This window comes from Pan troglodytes, chromosome 3 (assembly GCF_028858775.2).
Source record: "Pan troglodytes isolate AG18354 chromosome 3, NHGRI_mPanTro3-v2.0_pri, whole genome shotgun sequence".
Taxonomy (NCBI): Eukaryota; Metazoa; Chordata; class Mammalia; order Primates; family Hominidae; genus Pan; species Pan troglodytes.
The window spans coordinates 104195090-104212236 of NC_072401.2; the positions used below are offsets into that span (position 1 = coordinate 104195090).

General features: G+C 42.9%; 2 protein-coding genes across 5 annotated transcripts in view; one reads left to right on the forward strand and one right to left on the reverse strand.

Annotated features, from left to right (window-relative positions):
• MANBA (mannosidase beta) overlaps positions 1-17147 on the reverse strand; it is a 129520-nt gene that overhangs the window by 101193 nt on the left and 11180 nt on the right. The gene's annotated exons all lie outside the window — the stretch shown is intronic.
• LOC129143753 (protein MANBAL-like) lies at positions 1523-1846 on the forward strand. The gene has a single exon (XM_054683235.2). It carries the CDS (start codon positions 1575-1577, stop codon positions 1830-1832), a length of 258 nt encoding a protein of 85 aa, XP_054539210.1. The 5' UTR covers positions 1523-1574; the 3' UTR covers positions 1833-1846.

Here is a 17147-nt window from a genome sequence, read left to right on the forward strand (position 1 = left end):
GGTTGAAGAGGCACCTAATTATTAGCATGACCATGTCACTCCCCCAAGCCCTATTTATAACTCTCCACTGTGGACTTAGTCCAATACAGTTAAAAATATCATGAGAAGGAAGGTGTGAGAGCAATTCAGCCACAACACATCAACACACTAAGCCCGGGGGCTGGCTGATCATCTGGTTGACGGGGCACAAGTCCCCTTCCTTTCTCCCAGCTCCCTGAAGGAATCTGCAAGTTGGTTCAAGAGGGCAATCTTCCCAGGTATATTTTTTCGACACAAACATAATTTATAGGTTAAAATTTTATCTTAAAGAGGCCAATCTGAAAAACCTAAATAATGTATGATTTCCACTATATGTCATTCTGGATGTTAAATAAAAATTACAGGAGGCCGTTGTTGACTGAGCTCCTATACTAGGCCTCAGCAGACCAGATCAAACCAAAACAGTCACTCATGCTAAGTACCACTTAATCAAACTGAAACTTTAACGAAGGAAGTAGATCCGCAAACAGGGCAGTTTTTCCTGAAAACTTGAGATTCCGGTTCACCTGAGTAAGGAAGTCCTCTCTGCATTTTTTTTTTTTTTTGAAACAGGTCTTGTTCTGCTCTGTCACCCAGGCTGGAGTGCAGTGGCACAACCATGGTTCACTACAGCCTCAACCTCCGGGGCTCAAGCAACCCTCCCAGCTCAGCCTCCTGAGGAGCTGGGGCTACAGATGTATGCCACCACTCCCAGCTAATTTTTTATTTTTATTTTTTTGTAGAGATGGAGATCTTACTATGTTGCCAAGGCTGGTCTCAAAATCCTTAGCTCTAGCAATCCTCCTACCTTGGCCTCCCAAAATGCTGAGATTACAGGCGTAAGCCACCACACTGGCCGGTTCTCTCTGCTTTTACCCTTTTTAGAAAAGTAACCTGAAGTAATCTGATGTTAATCAATCAGTTTTTTTCCTACTGTTCTGTTTCTTTGTTCCTTACAAAACCCACTATTCTTCCATGGCCCCATGAAAGTGCTCACTGTATTTTGTAGAATGGATGCTTTCCTGATTCATGAAGCACAAATAAAAAACAATTTGATCTTTAACTACATTTGTTGTAATTTTGTCTTTTGACATGGAAAAGAAAAAACTATGGAGACAGTGAAAGGATCAGTGGTTACCATAGGTTAAGCAGAGGAGAAGAATGAATAAACAGAGCACAGAGAATGTTTATGGCACTGAAATTATTCTTTACAATATTGCAATGGTGAATACACATCATTATACATTTGTCCAAACCCACAGCATGTACAACCAAGAATGAACCCTAATGTAAAGTGTGGACTTTGAGTGATAAAGATGTGTCAATGTCTGTTCATTGATTCTAACAAATGTACCACTCTGGTGGGGAATGTTGAAGAATGGGATGCTGTGCATGCAAGGAGGTAGGAGGTTATGTGAGAACCCTCTGTACTTTCTGTTCAATTTTGCTGTAAACCTACAAAGTCTACTCTTCCGGGGGAGAAGGGCAGCAGCGTGAGAGTTGGCTCTGAAGAGTGGTGAGTCAGAAGAGACCTCAGGCAGCAAGCGACTTGGGCCATGGCCTCTGACCTAGACTTCTCACCTCTGGAGGTGCCTGAGCCCACTTTCCTGGAGAACCTGCTATGGTACGGACTCTTCCTGGGAGCCATCTTCCAGCTCATCTGTGTGCTGGCCATCATCATACCCATTCCCAAGTTCCACGAGGTGGAGGCTGAACCATCTGAGCTCAGAAGTGCTGAGGTGACGAGGAAGCCCAAGGCTACTGTTCCTTCTGTGAACAAGAGGCCCAAGAAAGAGACCAAGAAGAAGCGGTAGAAGAGGAGGCCCGAGGAGCCAGACAGGCAGGGAGAGGGCCTTGGGGACAGCCCTCCTGGGAATCTATATCCTGTTCCCCCTCTCCATCCCAGGCTCAGGGTCTGAGGAGGCTGTGACACCCTCTGACCTCAGAGATCTAGACAGTCATGACAGTCCCCAGGCTCCAGCTGGGCAGTCCACCACTTCCTCTTCCTTCTGCTTCTGTGATGGTTTAGAGTCAAGGGGACTGAAACACACTGTGACTGTATTAGGAGGTTTGTTTAGAAGTTGGGTCAGCTCACAGAGTCACATTTTCTTACTTAGTCATGTGTCCAGCCTTGAGTCACTCCCTCCTTGTGAGTTTACATTACATTTTGGAGTCATTATCTAATGCTGACAAGCCCACCCTCTCCCATTATTTGTGCACTACAGATCTCCTGCTAATCAGTCACCTTTTTTGCTGCTGTGTAGACAGAGCCAGGCCTCACCTGTTTGTTTAGGCCAAAACACCATGGCCATGCAATGTTAGTGATCCCACTAGCTGCGACAGCCAGGCCCAGAAAATGCCTGACATGAGAGCCAGCAGACAGCCCAGGCCAGGGTAGGCAGTGCCTGCTTCTGCTCTATCAGGTGCAAGGGATTTGGCTGAAGGCATGCATATTTCCTGGACACAAACTTCCTGAGCTTCTGAAATGGGAGGCTCATCAATTTCAGACCAACCTCTTTTCAACCCTTCAACCCATCATAGCACGTTCAAGGTGTGCCTTTTACTTCCACCTGTACATCCCCCATTCCTTCAATTCTTTCATTCCCTAACCAGAGAGAGTTCCTGGGGGAAATGTGGCGAATAAACTGCATGCATGCTGAAAAAAAAAAAAAAAAAAAGAAAAGTCTACTAAAAATTTTTCTCTTACTAAGAGAAAATACCAAAAAAAAAAAAAAAAAAAAAAGTTATAGAGGCTTAAATTACATTTAAAATAACTATTCCAAAGGCCAATCAACCAACCTAATTTGGTTCCAGGTTGGTCTGACCCTATTTGATCATACTGAAATTCTGAGCCTTATTTATAGCAAACAGCAGCTCAGGGTTACCTCTCATGACTAAGGACCCATGTCAGCCTGAGTTGTTAAGCAAACCCATGAACCCTAAAACAAATAAAAGTATCATTTGTCAACCATTTACTATACATCAGCCTCTAAAGTAGGCACTCATACACTCTTATCTTCATAATAAACACGTACAGTAAATACCATTTAATAGAGGAAGAAACTAAAGCTCCAAAAAGTGAAGTAGCTTTCCTGAGGTGCCACAACTAAGCAGAAGTATGTACACTGGGGAAAGAAACCAATCTAGTCTAACACCAAGGTCTGAATTTTTTGGACTATACTACAATGCCTCATGCTACATATACTTACACGTTTATACCAGCTGGTAACTGCAACAACAATAATAATAGTTAAAAGTTACTGCCTGTGACCCCAGTGGGGTAGGTACTATTATCATACCCATTTACCAACAAAGACTCTAAAGCTCATACTCAAATGGCTATTAAGTGGTGGAGGACTGACTCAGAACCAGGAAAGATGGCTCCAGCGTCCATATACTTAGTCATTACCTAGTACTACCATTAACATCACAACACCACCAATAGTTACAATGTCAGTGCTTATAAAGCAGCAGCCATGAAATAAACATGCCGTGTGTGCCTCGGCTAGTTATTTATAATTGATACTTACCATATTTACTATGTTTACTGTACATCAACAAACCATGTGTCATCAGAGCATGCAAATGACAATATCATCAGTCTCATTTTCTCAGTAAGCTTCTGGACTCCATCATTATACCTGATTATAGATACAGAGACTACTTAACCAGGTATAGCTTTTCCACTCCCCAGTTCTGCTTCAGACCAATGTCAGACTTTACCCCAGATACAATTACTTCAAATAGAATTAAATGGAGAAAGTTTTTTCAACTATCTTGTTTACAGGCATTGTTTTCTTAGACACTTGGGCAAAAATAAATAAATACATGTTAAGAAAACACTTATCAAAAACAAGCAAAATGTGGATTAGGATACGTAATTATCTGGCAAACTGAGATAAAACGGCAGATAGGAGACAGGACTAACATGCAGCTCCCACTTGGATGAACAGAACAGCATGTGGAGACTCACACTGTGAATTTTTGCTCCAAGAACCACCACAGGAACATACCGGGAAAACCAAAAGAATTCAAGACCCTTTGAAACAAGTGGTTTGCCACTGCAAATTCTGTGAAACAGCCAAAAACTGTGAGTTCCCAAAGTGTGAGAGGGAAAAATGTCTGCCTCCAAACACACATCCCCTCTGGGAACCTGAAAATTCAGATCACGGGAGAAGGATTTAACCTTACCTAGAGCTGAAATGGATTTCAGGAGCCAAGCAAAATATAATAGTACCGAGAAAAGAAGCACCAGAAAGAGCGAGTCCCCAGCTTGAGTCCAGGGAAGCCATTCCTGGCCTATCTCACAGAGGTCTTTGGGGAAGGGAAGGCACCCAGCAGAACTGGAGGGGAGTCACAGGGTGAAGGAAGCTCCTGGCTGAACTTTGTAATATTTTCGACAAGCATGAATTTTCCTGAGCAGAATCCAGGAGCTTGGGGGTGGTGAACAGGAAGAACAGATATGAGCACAGCCAAAGGTGTGAGCAGGTAGGGAGAGGTGAGGCCTGAGAGCCATGTTTGCTTTCTCAGCAGGGAGGCTTATAGCCTGGGGCAAGATCTCAGTCCTGCTCACCGGCTGCCTGGATAGGAACTGATATAAAGTCAGTGCTGTTGCGGGGGCACAGTAGGAGTGAGACTGGCCTTGCTGGCTTCATGGAAGATGGGTAAGGCCTGTGGTGTTTTTTTTGTTTGTTTGTTTGTTTTTGAAGTGGAGTCTCGCTCTGTCACCCAGACTGGAGTGCAGTGGCGTGATCTCTGCTCACAGCAAGCTCCGCCTTCCGGGTTCACACCATTCTCCTGCCTCAGCCTCCTGAGTAGCTGGGACCACAGGCGCCCGCCACCACGCCTGGCTAATTTTTTGTATTTTTAGTAGAGACGGGGTTTCATCGTGTTAGCCAGGATGGTCTCGATCTCCTGACCTCGTGATCCGCCCGCCTCGGCCTCCCAAACTGCTGGGATGACAGGCATGAGCGACCGCGCCCGGCCTGGTAAGGCCTGTCAGTGCTGGCTTTTCCCTAGCGAACTGTATGATGCAGCAGAGGCAATCATAATCCCCCTGGCAACATAATTCCATTAGCCTAAGAACCCCATAGTGGCCATGGCAGGCCCCACCCAAAAAGAGTCTGAGCTCAGACCCGCCTAACCCTGTCCTCACCTGATGGATTTTCTCTACCAGACCTGGTCGCCAAAGACAAATGACATAAACCCTTGGGACCTCTATGGCCCTGCCCATCACCTGAGAAACCCAAGTACTCATCCTGGCCAATGTAAGGCAATATTATATCCCCCCTTCTGCTACTGCAGCTAGTGCTTTCTTGACAGGGCCACCTCCTGGCTGGAGACCAATCAACTCAAACTGATAAAAGAACAACCCTGCTCTAAAGAAGAAAACAACTAATTCCACTGCCTAAAGAAGAAAACAACTAATTCCACTGCCTGTAATATCCTGGTTAACCAGAAGTACTGAGTCTGTTCACATGACAACTTCACTGCTAGCATAACCAGCATTTGAGAAAGCCAGTGCACTAAATGAAGCTACAACCAAGGACTCCCACTTTACTCCCCTGCCACCTCCACTGGAGCAGGTGCTGGTATCCATGGCTAGGAGACCTGAACGTGGATCACATCACAGGACTCTTGGCAGACAGTCCCCAGCATCAGCCTGCAGGCCAGTAGCTCCGCTGGGTGGCTAGACTCACAAGGGCAATAACAATCACTGCAGTCTGGCTCTCAGAAATCCCCGTCCCTAGGGGAAGGGGGAGAGCATCTCATCAAGGGAATACCCCATGGGACAAAACAATCTAAACAGCAACCCTTGAGTTCCAAATCTTTCCACTGAAACAGTCTACCCAAATGAGAAGGAACCAGTTAAAGTAATTCTGGTAATATGACAAAACAAGGTTCTATAACACCCCCAAAAGATCACACTAGCTCTCCAGCAATGGATCGAACCAAGAAGAAATCTCTGAACTGCCAAATAAACAATTCAGAAGGTTGATTATCGGGTTACTCAAGGAGGCACCAGAGAAAGGTGAAAACCAACTTAAGGAAATTTAAAAAACAATAAAGGATATGAATGAAAAGGTCTCCAGAGAAACAGATATCATAAAGAAAAAACAATCACAACTTCTGAAAATGAAAGACATACTTAGAGAAATGCAAAATACACTGGAAAGTTTCAACAATAGAATCGAACAAGGGAAGAAAAAAGATAAATGAAACAAAAACTGGCTCTGTGAAAAGATAAACGAAATTGATAGACCACTAGTGAGATTAATCAAGAAGAGAGAAGATACAAATAAGCTCAATTAGAAATGAAATGGGAGATATTACAATTGATACCACAGAAATACAAAAGATCATTCATGGCTACTATGAACATCTTTATGTGCACAAACTAGGAAACCTAGAGGAAATGGATAAATTCCTGAAAATATACAATCTTCTCAGATTGAAACAGGAAGAAATAGAAACTCTCAACAGACCAATAACAAGTAGTGATGTTGAAACAGTAATTTAAAAATTGCTGACCAAAAAAAAAGTCCAGGACCAGATGGATTCACAGCTGAATTCTATCAGACATTCAAAGAAAGATTGGTACCAATCCTACTGAAAATACTCCAAAAAATAGAGAAAGAGGGAATCCTCCCTAAATAATTATATGAAGCCAGTACTATCACATACCAAAACCAGAAAAGGACATAACAAACAAAAACTACAGACCAATATCCCTGATGAGCATAGCTGCAAAGAGCCTCAACAAAACACTAGCTAACCAAATCCAACAGGATACCAAAAAGATAATACACCATGATCAAGTGGGTTTCATACCAGGGATGCAGGTACATATGCAAGTCAATAAATGTGATACACCACATAAAAAAGAATTAAAAACAAAAATCATATTATCAACTCAGCAGATGCAGAAAAAGCATTTGACAGAGTCTAGCATCCTTTATGATTAAAATCCTCAGCAAAATTGGCATAGAAGGGACATACCTTCAGGAAATAAAAGTCATCTGCAACAAATCCACAGCCAACATTGTACTGAACAGGGAAAAGTTGAAAGTATTCCCCCTGAGAACTGGAACAAGACAAGGATGCCCACTTTCACAACTTCTCTTTGACATAGGACTGGAAGACATGGCCAGAGCAATCAGACAAGAGAAAGAAATAAAGGGCATCCAAATCAGTAAAGAGGAAGTAAAACCGTTGCTGTTCACTGATGATATGATCATATACATAGGAAACCCTAAAGACTCATCCAAAGAGTTCTTAACCTGATAAATAAATTCAGCAAAGTTTTGGGATACCAAATCAACGTACACAAATCAGTAGCACTCCTATACACCAACAGCGACCAAGCTGATAATCAAATCAAGAACTCAACCCCTTTTACAATAGCTGCAAAAAATAAAATAAAATACTTAGGAATATACCTAACCAAGGACATGAAAGACCTCTACAAGGAAAACTATGAAACACTGCTAAAAGAAGTCATAGATAACACTAACAAATGGAAACACATCCCATGCTCATGAATGGATAAAATCAATATTGTGAAAATGACCATACTGCCAAAAGCAATCTACAAATTCAACTCAATTCCCATCAAAATACCATCATCATTCTTCACAGAACTAGCAAAAGCAAACCTAAAATTCATATAAAACTCAAAAGGAGCCTGCATAGCCAAAGCAAGACTATGCAAAAAGAACAAATCCTGAGGCATCACATTACCTGACTTCAAACTATACTATAAGGATATAGTCACAAAAACAGCATGCTACAAGTACAAAAACAGGAACATAGACCAGTGGAACAGAATAGAGAGCCCAGAAATAAAGTCAAATACTTACAGCCAACTGATCTTTGACAAATGAAAGAAAAAAATAAAGTGAGGAAAGCACACCCTATTCAACAAATGATGCTGGGATAACTGGCAAGACACGTGTAGAAGAATGAAACTGGATCCTCATCTCTCACCTTATATAAATAAATATCAACTTGATAGATCAAAGTCTTAAATCTAAGACCTGAAACCATTAAAAAAAAATCTAGAAGATAACATCAGAAAAACTCTTCTAGACATTGGTTTAGGCAAAGACTTCCTGACCAAGAACCCAAAAGCAAATGCAACAAAAACGAAGATAAATAGATGGGACCTAACTAACCTAAAAAGCTTCTGCACAGAAAAAGAAATAATCAGCAGAGTAAACAGACAACACACAGAGTGGGAGAAAATCTTCACAAACTATGCAGCCGACAAAGGACTAATATCCAGAATCTACAAGGAATTCAAACAAATTAGCAAGAAAAATCAAATAATCCCATCAAAAAGTGGGCTAAGGACATGAATAGACAATTCTCAAAAGAAGATATACAAATAGCAGAAAAAATTTAAAAATGTTTAACATCACTAACTATCAGGGAAATGGAAATCAAAACCACAATGAGATACTCCTTTACTCCTGCAAGAATGGCCATAATTAAAAAAATCAAAAAATAATAGATGTTGGCATGGATATGGTGAAAAAGGACCAATTTTACACTGCTGGATAGAATGTAAACTAGTACAACTAAGGAAAACAGTACGGAGATTCCTTAAAGAACTAAACGTAGAACTACCATTGATCCAGCAATCCCACTACTGGGTACCTATTCAGAGGAAAAGAAGTGATAATATGAAAAAGACACTTGGATACACATGTTTATAGCACCACAATTCGCAATTGCAAAAATATGAAACCAGCCTAAATGCCCATCAACCAACAAGTAGATTTTTTAAATGTGGTATATGTTATACATAATATGGAATACTACTCAGCCACAAAAAGGAACAAAATAAAGTAGAGTTGGAGACCACTATTCTAAGTGAAGTAACTCAGGAATGGAAAGTCAAGCATTGTATGTTCTCACTTATAAGTGGGACCTAAGCTATGAGGATGCAAAAGGCTTAAGAATGATATACTGGACTCTGGAGACTTGCAGGGAAGGATGGGAAGGTGAGGGATAAAAGACTACACATTGGGTGCACTGTATACTGCTTGGGTGATGGGTGCAACAAAATCTCAGAAATCACCACTGAAGAACTTCATGTTACCAAACAGCACCTCAGGAGGTCATGGTTTTTTTCCTGGTAAAGTGACCCAAACCTTCATTCCCGAAGGGTCTGGGCCATTTGTAGTCCTGCCCAGACTGGGCTGTTGTAATTTCCCATTGACCTTAATCTCAGGGCATGGTAATACTATGAAGACACCCCAAGGGATCTCCTGTATTCCACGCATACTCTTCCTTATCTCCATTGTGGAGCAGTAGACTGATTTTGTCTTGATAGTCTGGGTCAGTCACCCTAGCCAACACTGTAACTCCCTTCTTAGCCTGTTGACTTAAACTGAGGAGGAGCCCGAAGTGTCCAGGTGGCAAACTTAACTTCTAGTTTAATGGAATCATTGTGTCTCCTGGTGGCAGCGTTTCTCCCTCTGGAACTAAGACTTCTAGACCAGCAGAACGTAATGTCGCAGGAACAGGAAGCAAAAATTTTGCTAGTGGATCACTAGGGGTGATGGTGAGTGGTACCACTTCCACTTCCATCCCTTGATTCCTGGACCTATGAATCTTGGCTATGGGAGAAACAGTACCATATATTGAATGCTGATTCAGAGCATACATGGTCTTCTGGAGAACTTTGCCGCAGCCCTGAAAAGTATTGTCACCCAGTTGGCATTGTAATTGTGACTACAGAAGGCCATTCCACCATTCTATCAATCCAGCTGCTTCAGGATGATAAGGAACATGGTAAGACCAGTGAATTCCATGAGCACGAGCCCACTGCCACACTTCTTTAGCTGTAAAGTGAGGGCCTTGGTCAGAGGCAATGCTGTGTGGATTACCATGATGGTGGATAAGGCATTATGTCAGTCCATGAATGGCAGTCTTGGCAGAAGCATTGCGTGCAGGATAGGCAAACCCATATCCAGAGTAAGTGTCCATTCCAGTGAGAACAAACCTCTGCCCTTTCCACGATAGAAGCAGTTCAATATAATCAACCTGCCACCAGGTAGCTGGCTGATCACCCCCAGGAATGGTGCCATATCGTGGGCTCAGTGTCGGTCTCTGCTGCTGGCAAATTGGACACTCAGCAGTGGCCGTAGCCAGGTCAGCCTTGCTGAGTGGAAATCCATATTGCTGAGTCCATGCGTAACCCCCATCCCTGCCACCATGGCCACTTTGTTCATGGGCCCATTGGGCAATGACAGGGATGGCTGGGGGAAAGAGGCTGAGTGTTGTCCACAGAACGAGTCATCCTATTCACTTGATTATTAAAATCCTCCTCTGCCAAGGCCACCCGTTGGTGAGCACTCACATGGGATACAAATATCTTCATAGTTTTTGACCATTCAGAGAGGTCCATCCACGTACCTCTTCCCCAAATTTCTTTGTCACAATTTTCCAATCATGCTTCTTCCAAGTCACTGACCACCCAGCCAAACCATTGGCTACAGCCCATGAATCAGTATATAACTGCACATCTGGCCATTTTTCTTTCCATGTAAAGTGCACAACCAGGTGCACTGCTTGAAGTCCCACCCACTGAGAAGATTTCCCTTCACTGCTATCCTTCAGGGATGTCCTAGAAAGGGGCTGTAGTGCTGCAGCTATCCACTTTCGGGTGGTGCCTGCATATCGTGCAGAACCATCTATAAACCAGGCCCTAGTCTTCTCTTCCTCTGTCAACTGATAATAGGGAACTCCCCATGAGGCCATTAGTGCAGGCTGGGGGAGAGACGGCAGGGTGGCAGAAGTGAGCCACTTCTGCCTTTGAGCCACTTCCTCATGTAACTTAACTGTGCCTTCAGGACCTGCTCGAGCCCAGTCATGTACATACCACTTCCATTTGATGAGGGAATGCTGCTGTACACAACCTACTTTATGGCTAGATGGGTCAGAAAGCACCCACTTCATGATAGGCAGTTCAGGTCACACAGTGACTTGATGACCCGTAGTCAAAGGTTTGGTTTCCACCAAAGCCCAGTAACAGGCCAAGAGCTGTCTCTCAAAAGGAGAGTAGTTATCTGCAGAAGATGGCAGGGCTTTGCTCCAAAATCCTAGCAGCCTCTGCCATGATTCAGCTATGAGGGCCTCCCAGAGGCTCCAAACACCATCTCTATCTGCCACTGATACCTCAAGCACAATTGGATCTGCTGGGTCATATGGTCCAAGTGGCAGAGCAGCTTGCACAGCAGCCTGGACCTGTTGCAGAACCTTCTCCTGTTCTGGATCCCACTCAAAACTGGCAGCCTTTTGAGTCACTTGCTAAATGTGTCAGAGTAACACAACCAAATGTGGAATGTGTTGCCTCCAAAATCCAAATAGGCCCACAGGACGTTGTGCCTCTTTCTTGGTTGTAGAAGGGGCCAAATGCATCAACTTATCCTTCACCTTAGAAGGAATATCTCAATAGGCCCCATACCACTGGACCCCTAGAAATTTTACTGAGGTAGAAGTTCCCTGAATTTTGGTTGGATGCACATGTCTCACCAATAAGTCCAGTGTGTTTGGTACTTCTTGCTCGCTGGATCCAATCAGCATAATGTCATCAATGTAATGGACCAGTGTGATACCTTGTGGAAGCGAAAGAGATCAAAGTCTCTTCGAACAAGATTATGACATAAAACCAGAGAGTTGATATGTCCCTGAGGTAGGACAGCAAAGGTATATTGCTGGCCTTGCTAGCTGAAGGCAAATTGCTTCTGGTGGGCCTTATGGACAGGAATGGGGAAAAAGACATTTGCCAAATCAATGGCTGCATACCAGGTACCAGGAGATGTGTTAATTTGCTCAAGCAATGAAACCACATGTGGTACAGCAGCTGCAATTGGAGTCACCACTTGGTTAAGTTTACAACAATCCACTGTAATTCTCCAAGATCCTTCTGTCTTCTGCACGGTCAAATAGGAGACTTGAACAGGGATGTGATGGGAATCACCACCCTTGAGACTTTCAGGTCCTTGATGGTGGCACTAATCTCTACAATCCCTCCATGGATGCGATATTGTTTTTGATTTGCTATTTTTCTAGGTAGGGGCAGCTCTAATGGTTTCCATTTGGCCTTTCCCATCATAATAACTCTCACCCTACAAGTCAGGGAGCCAGTGTGGGGGTTCGGCTATCTGCTAAGTATGTCTATGGCAATTATGCATTCTGGCACTGGGAAATGACCACAGGGTGGGTCCCTGGATTTCCTTCCAAGGAAGGAAGTCAGACCTGTAAGTCAGACCTGAGCTAAAACTCCATTAATTACCTGATCTCCATAAGCCTCTACTTCAACTGGAGGACCACAATGACATTTTGGGTCCCTTGGTATCAATGTCAGCTCAGAGCCAGTGTCCAGTAGTCCCCAAAATGTCTGATCATTTCCCTTTCTTCAATGCAGTTACCCTGGTAATAGACTGGGGGTCTCCTTGGGGAAGGATGGGAGAAATATTAACAGCATAAATAGTCACTAGCATAGTGGGGTCCTTTTCAAGGGGACCCAGCCTCCCCTTCATTCAAGGGTTTCTGGGCCTATAAATTTTGTGGTGGAGTGACTGTTGTTCCCACCGTTAGATCTGACATACAGAGAAGAGCAATTACAGGACTCTTCAGAGATGCAGTTGCCGCCATCACAAATCTATTTCGCAAAGCGTTGGTCAAGGATGTATCTTCTGGACCCTCCCAGCTGGGATGGGTAGGTCCAAAGTGACCAATCCACTCCAGCATCCAATCTCCCTAAACTTTTGGATCCCTTCCTCTACATTAAACTGAGAGAGATCAGGCATTTCCAGCTTGCTCACAGTGGGCCATCTTTTATCCATATTTCAGCTAACCAAGCAAATAAACTATTAGAACCATTAAAACCTTTTTTAACTCCCTGAGCTGCAACATCAAAAGCAGAATCTCTACTTAGTGGGTTCAAATCAATAAGTCCAGCCTGATCCAACTCTATATTCCTTCCGCCATTATCTCACACCCTTAATATCCATTCCTATGCCTCTTCTCCAGATTTCTGCTTATATAAATTAGAAAACTCAAGCAGTTCTTTTCTAGTGTAGCACATCTCCTCATGGGTCACTCTGAACCTCACCTCTAGGGGTCTGCTGGGACTTTAGTCTAGGTATAGGTCTAGAAGCAAACAGGGGTGTTGGGGGTGGCTCCTGAGGAGAATCAACGTTATTTTGCCTGGCAACTGCCTCAGAGGAGGCCATCACTGTTGCCTCCAGGCAGCGCATGGTTTATCTCCTCAGACAAAGGTGGAAAGGCTGATGGCAGCATGGGTTGGGGAGGGGATGTTGCCACTACTGGGGATGAAGAAGCTGTTTCTTCTGGCAAAAAAGGTTCATCAGAGTTAACAAGCTCAGTGTCCCCAGCTTCATTAGGCCCTCCACCACACATCCCCATTCCAAGTTGCAGGGTCCCATTCTTTTCCAGTCAATCCCCTCACTTTAACAGTAGACACCTGGAAAGGCTGTGCATGCACCTTTCGTTGCAGGTCAGCCACTCACATGATAAGAGCTTATGTCTATTTTTCCACAATTTCAGCTCTTTCTCTATAGGAGATAAGACTCTTACACAGGGTAATCTAGCAGGTGTGAGGCTCAGTACTACTTCTGAAGCTGAAAATGAATCCCTGAGCTCATCATTTTTCTTTCATCACTTTGTCCAGTGAACGTAGGAGCAACCAACCAGCTTTATTATGTTCCTTGGTTCTCCACATATGGTCAAAGGTATTATGTTTCGAGTCACTAAACTCCTTGCCTCTCACGAGCAGTGAATCAGGAGTATCAGATGCATTTATTTTGCAAAACTCTCTAAACAGTTCATGCCAAGGACTATGGGTGTTCTCCATACTATTAGAAATAGAATTCTTAGGCCGGGCACAGTGGCTCACGACTGTCATCCCAGCACTTTGGCAGGCCAAGGCGGGCAGGTCATGAGGTCAGGAGATCGAGACCATCCTGGCTAATATGGTGAAACCCCATCTCTACTAAAAATACAAAAAATTAGCTGGGCGTGGTGGCGGTCGCCTGTAGTCCCAGATACTTGGGAGGCTGAGGTGGCAGAATGCCGTGAACCCGGGAGTCAGAGCTTGCAGTGAGCAGAGATCGTGCCACTGCACTCCAGCGTGGGTGACAGAGCGAGACTCCATCTCAAAAAAAAAAAAGAAAAGAAAGAAAAAGAACCTTTAGCATTTTTTGGTCTAATCACATTAAGCAGCCAACTCCAGAAACCCCAAAACCAATAAAAGAACTCCATCCTTAATATTCTGTTCCTCTAGAACCACTTCTGGTACCAAAATCTGTATTAGTCAGGGTTCTCTAGAGGGACAGAACTAATGGGATATATATATATATATATATATAAAGGGGAGTTTACTAAGGAGTATTAACTCACATGATCACAAGGTCCCATAACAGGCCATCTGCAAGCTGAGAAGCAAGGAAGCCAGTCTGATTCCTAAAGGTGAAGAACTGGAGTCTGATGTTTGAGGGTAGGAAGCATCCATCACGGGAGAAAGAAAGAGGCTGGGAGGATAAGCCACTATAGTCTTTTCATGTTCTTCTGCCTACTTTTTATTCTGGCTTTGCTGGCAGCTGATTAGATTGTGCCCATCCAGATTAAAGGCAGGTCTGCCTTTCCCAGTCCACTGAGTCAAATGTTAATCTCCTTTGACAACACCCTCACAGACACACCCAGGATTAGTACTTCGTATCTTTCAATCCAATCAAGTTGACACTCAGTATTAACCATCACAATGTTTCATTCAGAAGCTATAGTCTCCAAACTTCAGTTTCTCCTCTGTCAAATAGTATCTTCAGCTATGATTCTTACTTCAAAGGGTACACAGGTACAAGAGATCCCCAGCCCACGAGTCTGGCAACATGTTTTGGTCAGCCTTAACATTATCTTTTTCTAAAATCCTTAAATTAGTAAATATTGCTTCCCATCTAACATAGCTCTAAGTGAAAAAAGTTGCAGTTTAAGGAGAGTCCTAATTTTCTGACCAAAGAGACTAAAACTTAAAAGGGAAAACAAGACAAACTATTTGCTTGGCCCACTACAAGTCCCAGGCATTATGCAAGGTTTTCAAGGAGACACAGAGACAAGTGACACCTGACTGAAGTGTAGTGGTGGGGTTCCCAGGACTGGACCTCACGAAAGGTTAGAATAAATGCCTGCAGACAGATTCCTAGCTGATAGGAAGAGTCAGAGGAGATCACACTTGCTCAGGGAGTGAGGCTGGGCAGCCACATGGTTCCACTGCCTCTGAGATGAAGCCAGGAGGTGACTGGAGCTGACACATGGAAGAGGCAGTTGGTGAAACCTTTTCTGCATGGGTTTGATCCCCAGCTTAATCCTAATACCTGTGAGTCTTTGTGAAGCTCAAAAAACATCTCTGTACACCTGTTTTCTCAGTTCTTGAATGGAGATAGTAATCATACCTACATGCCTCACAGGATCAGTACAAGGACTGCATGAGACAATTATGAAAAGTGCTTAGAACAGTTCTTGGTACATAGTGTGCACTAAAAAATGATAGCTATCATTTCTATTACATGTACTGATCTGAAATGATGTCTAAGATATATTAAGTTAAAGAAAAAGGTCAATATAAAACTATATATATATATATATAGAATGCAATCATCTGTGGGGGGAAAATACATGTATCTATATATGATATCTGTCTGTATATGTTTATAACATCTATGGAAGAATACACAAGAAACCGGTTAATCATGGTTGTTTCTATAGAAGGGAACTGGACCTAGAAGACAGGGATGCTTTTCATAACATAGCCTACCTTTAAAACTGTTTACTATTGGCCAGGCAAGGTGGCTCATGCCTGTAATCCCAACACTTTGGGGGGCCGAGGTGGGCGGATCACAAGGTCAGGAGTTCGAGACCAGCCTGGCCAACATGATGAAACACCATCTCTAATAAAAATACAAAAATTAGCCAGGTGTGGTGGCGGGCGCCTGTAATCCCGGCTACTCAGGAGGCTGAGGCAGGAGAATCACTTGAACCCAGGAGGCAGAGGTTGCAGTGAGGCGAGATCGTGCCATTGCACTCCAGCCTGGGTGACAAAGCAAGACTCCATCTAAAAAGAAAAAAAAAAACCCATTTGCTATTTATATCCTTTACCTGTTTCTAAATGTCATTAAGATTAATTTATCTCTTTTTAAAAAAAAAAAAAGAAAACAATGAGCTAGGTTGATAGCAGTAGAAATGTTAAGGAATGGTTATAAGACAGTATAGATGGGACTTAAAAGATCCAGTACCTAACAACAGATGTGAGAAAAAAAAAAAAAAAAAAACTGTAACCAAGATCCTAGGCTTAGTTTACTGAGAAAATACTTATGCTTTTATTATAAATAGGTAAAATAAGAGAAAGTAAGGGTTGGGAGAATTGAGAGAAGAAATATTTGGATATATGGAGTTTCATATGCCATGAAGACATTCAGGTAGGAGAGTTGAACAGAATTTCTAGCTGGAAATCAAGTGAGATGTGGTGGTTAGACACAAGCATTTCAGCAATTGTGGCACAGAAGTGATGGCTGAAACAAAGAGAATTCCAAGAGACGGAGAATACAGAAAGAAGTGATATATGAATTAACCCTGAGAAAATGTTTACATTTTTTGAGAGCTTTTAGCAAATGGGGTGCTTTTAGTGGCATTTTTGAACAAAAGTATATTGTACTCATGTCTCTATTTTCATCAGACACATTTAAATTAAAATAACTGTTCCATTTGTTTACTATTTACTGTTTCTGCCAATAGGCAGCGTGCAATGGTGAAAAGAACATCGGGGTTTGAATCCTTGTTCCACCATCCATTATATGCATAATCTTAGGCAATAACTTTGCTGAGCCTCAGTCACTGTGAATTATTATACCTTTTCCAGAGGGTTGTTGCTGAAATTATATGAACAAGTGCACATGAAAGGGCCAAGAAAAGTGCATCACACGTGGAAGACATAAAATAAATGTTACATGAAAATGAATTGTATAGGCTGATTACATACATTAATACTTACATAGGATAAGGACCAGCCAACGCTTACCTAAAAATTTAGCTCTCAGGTGGTC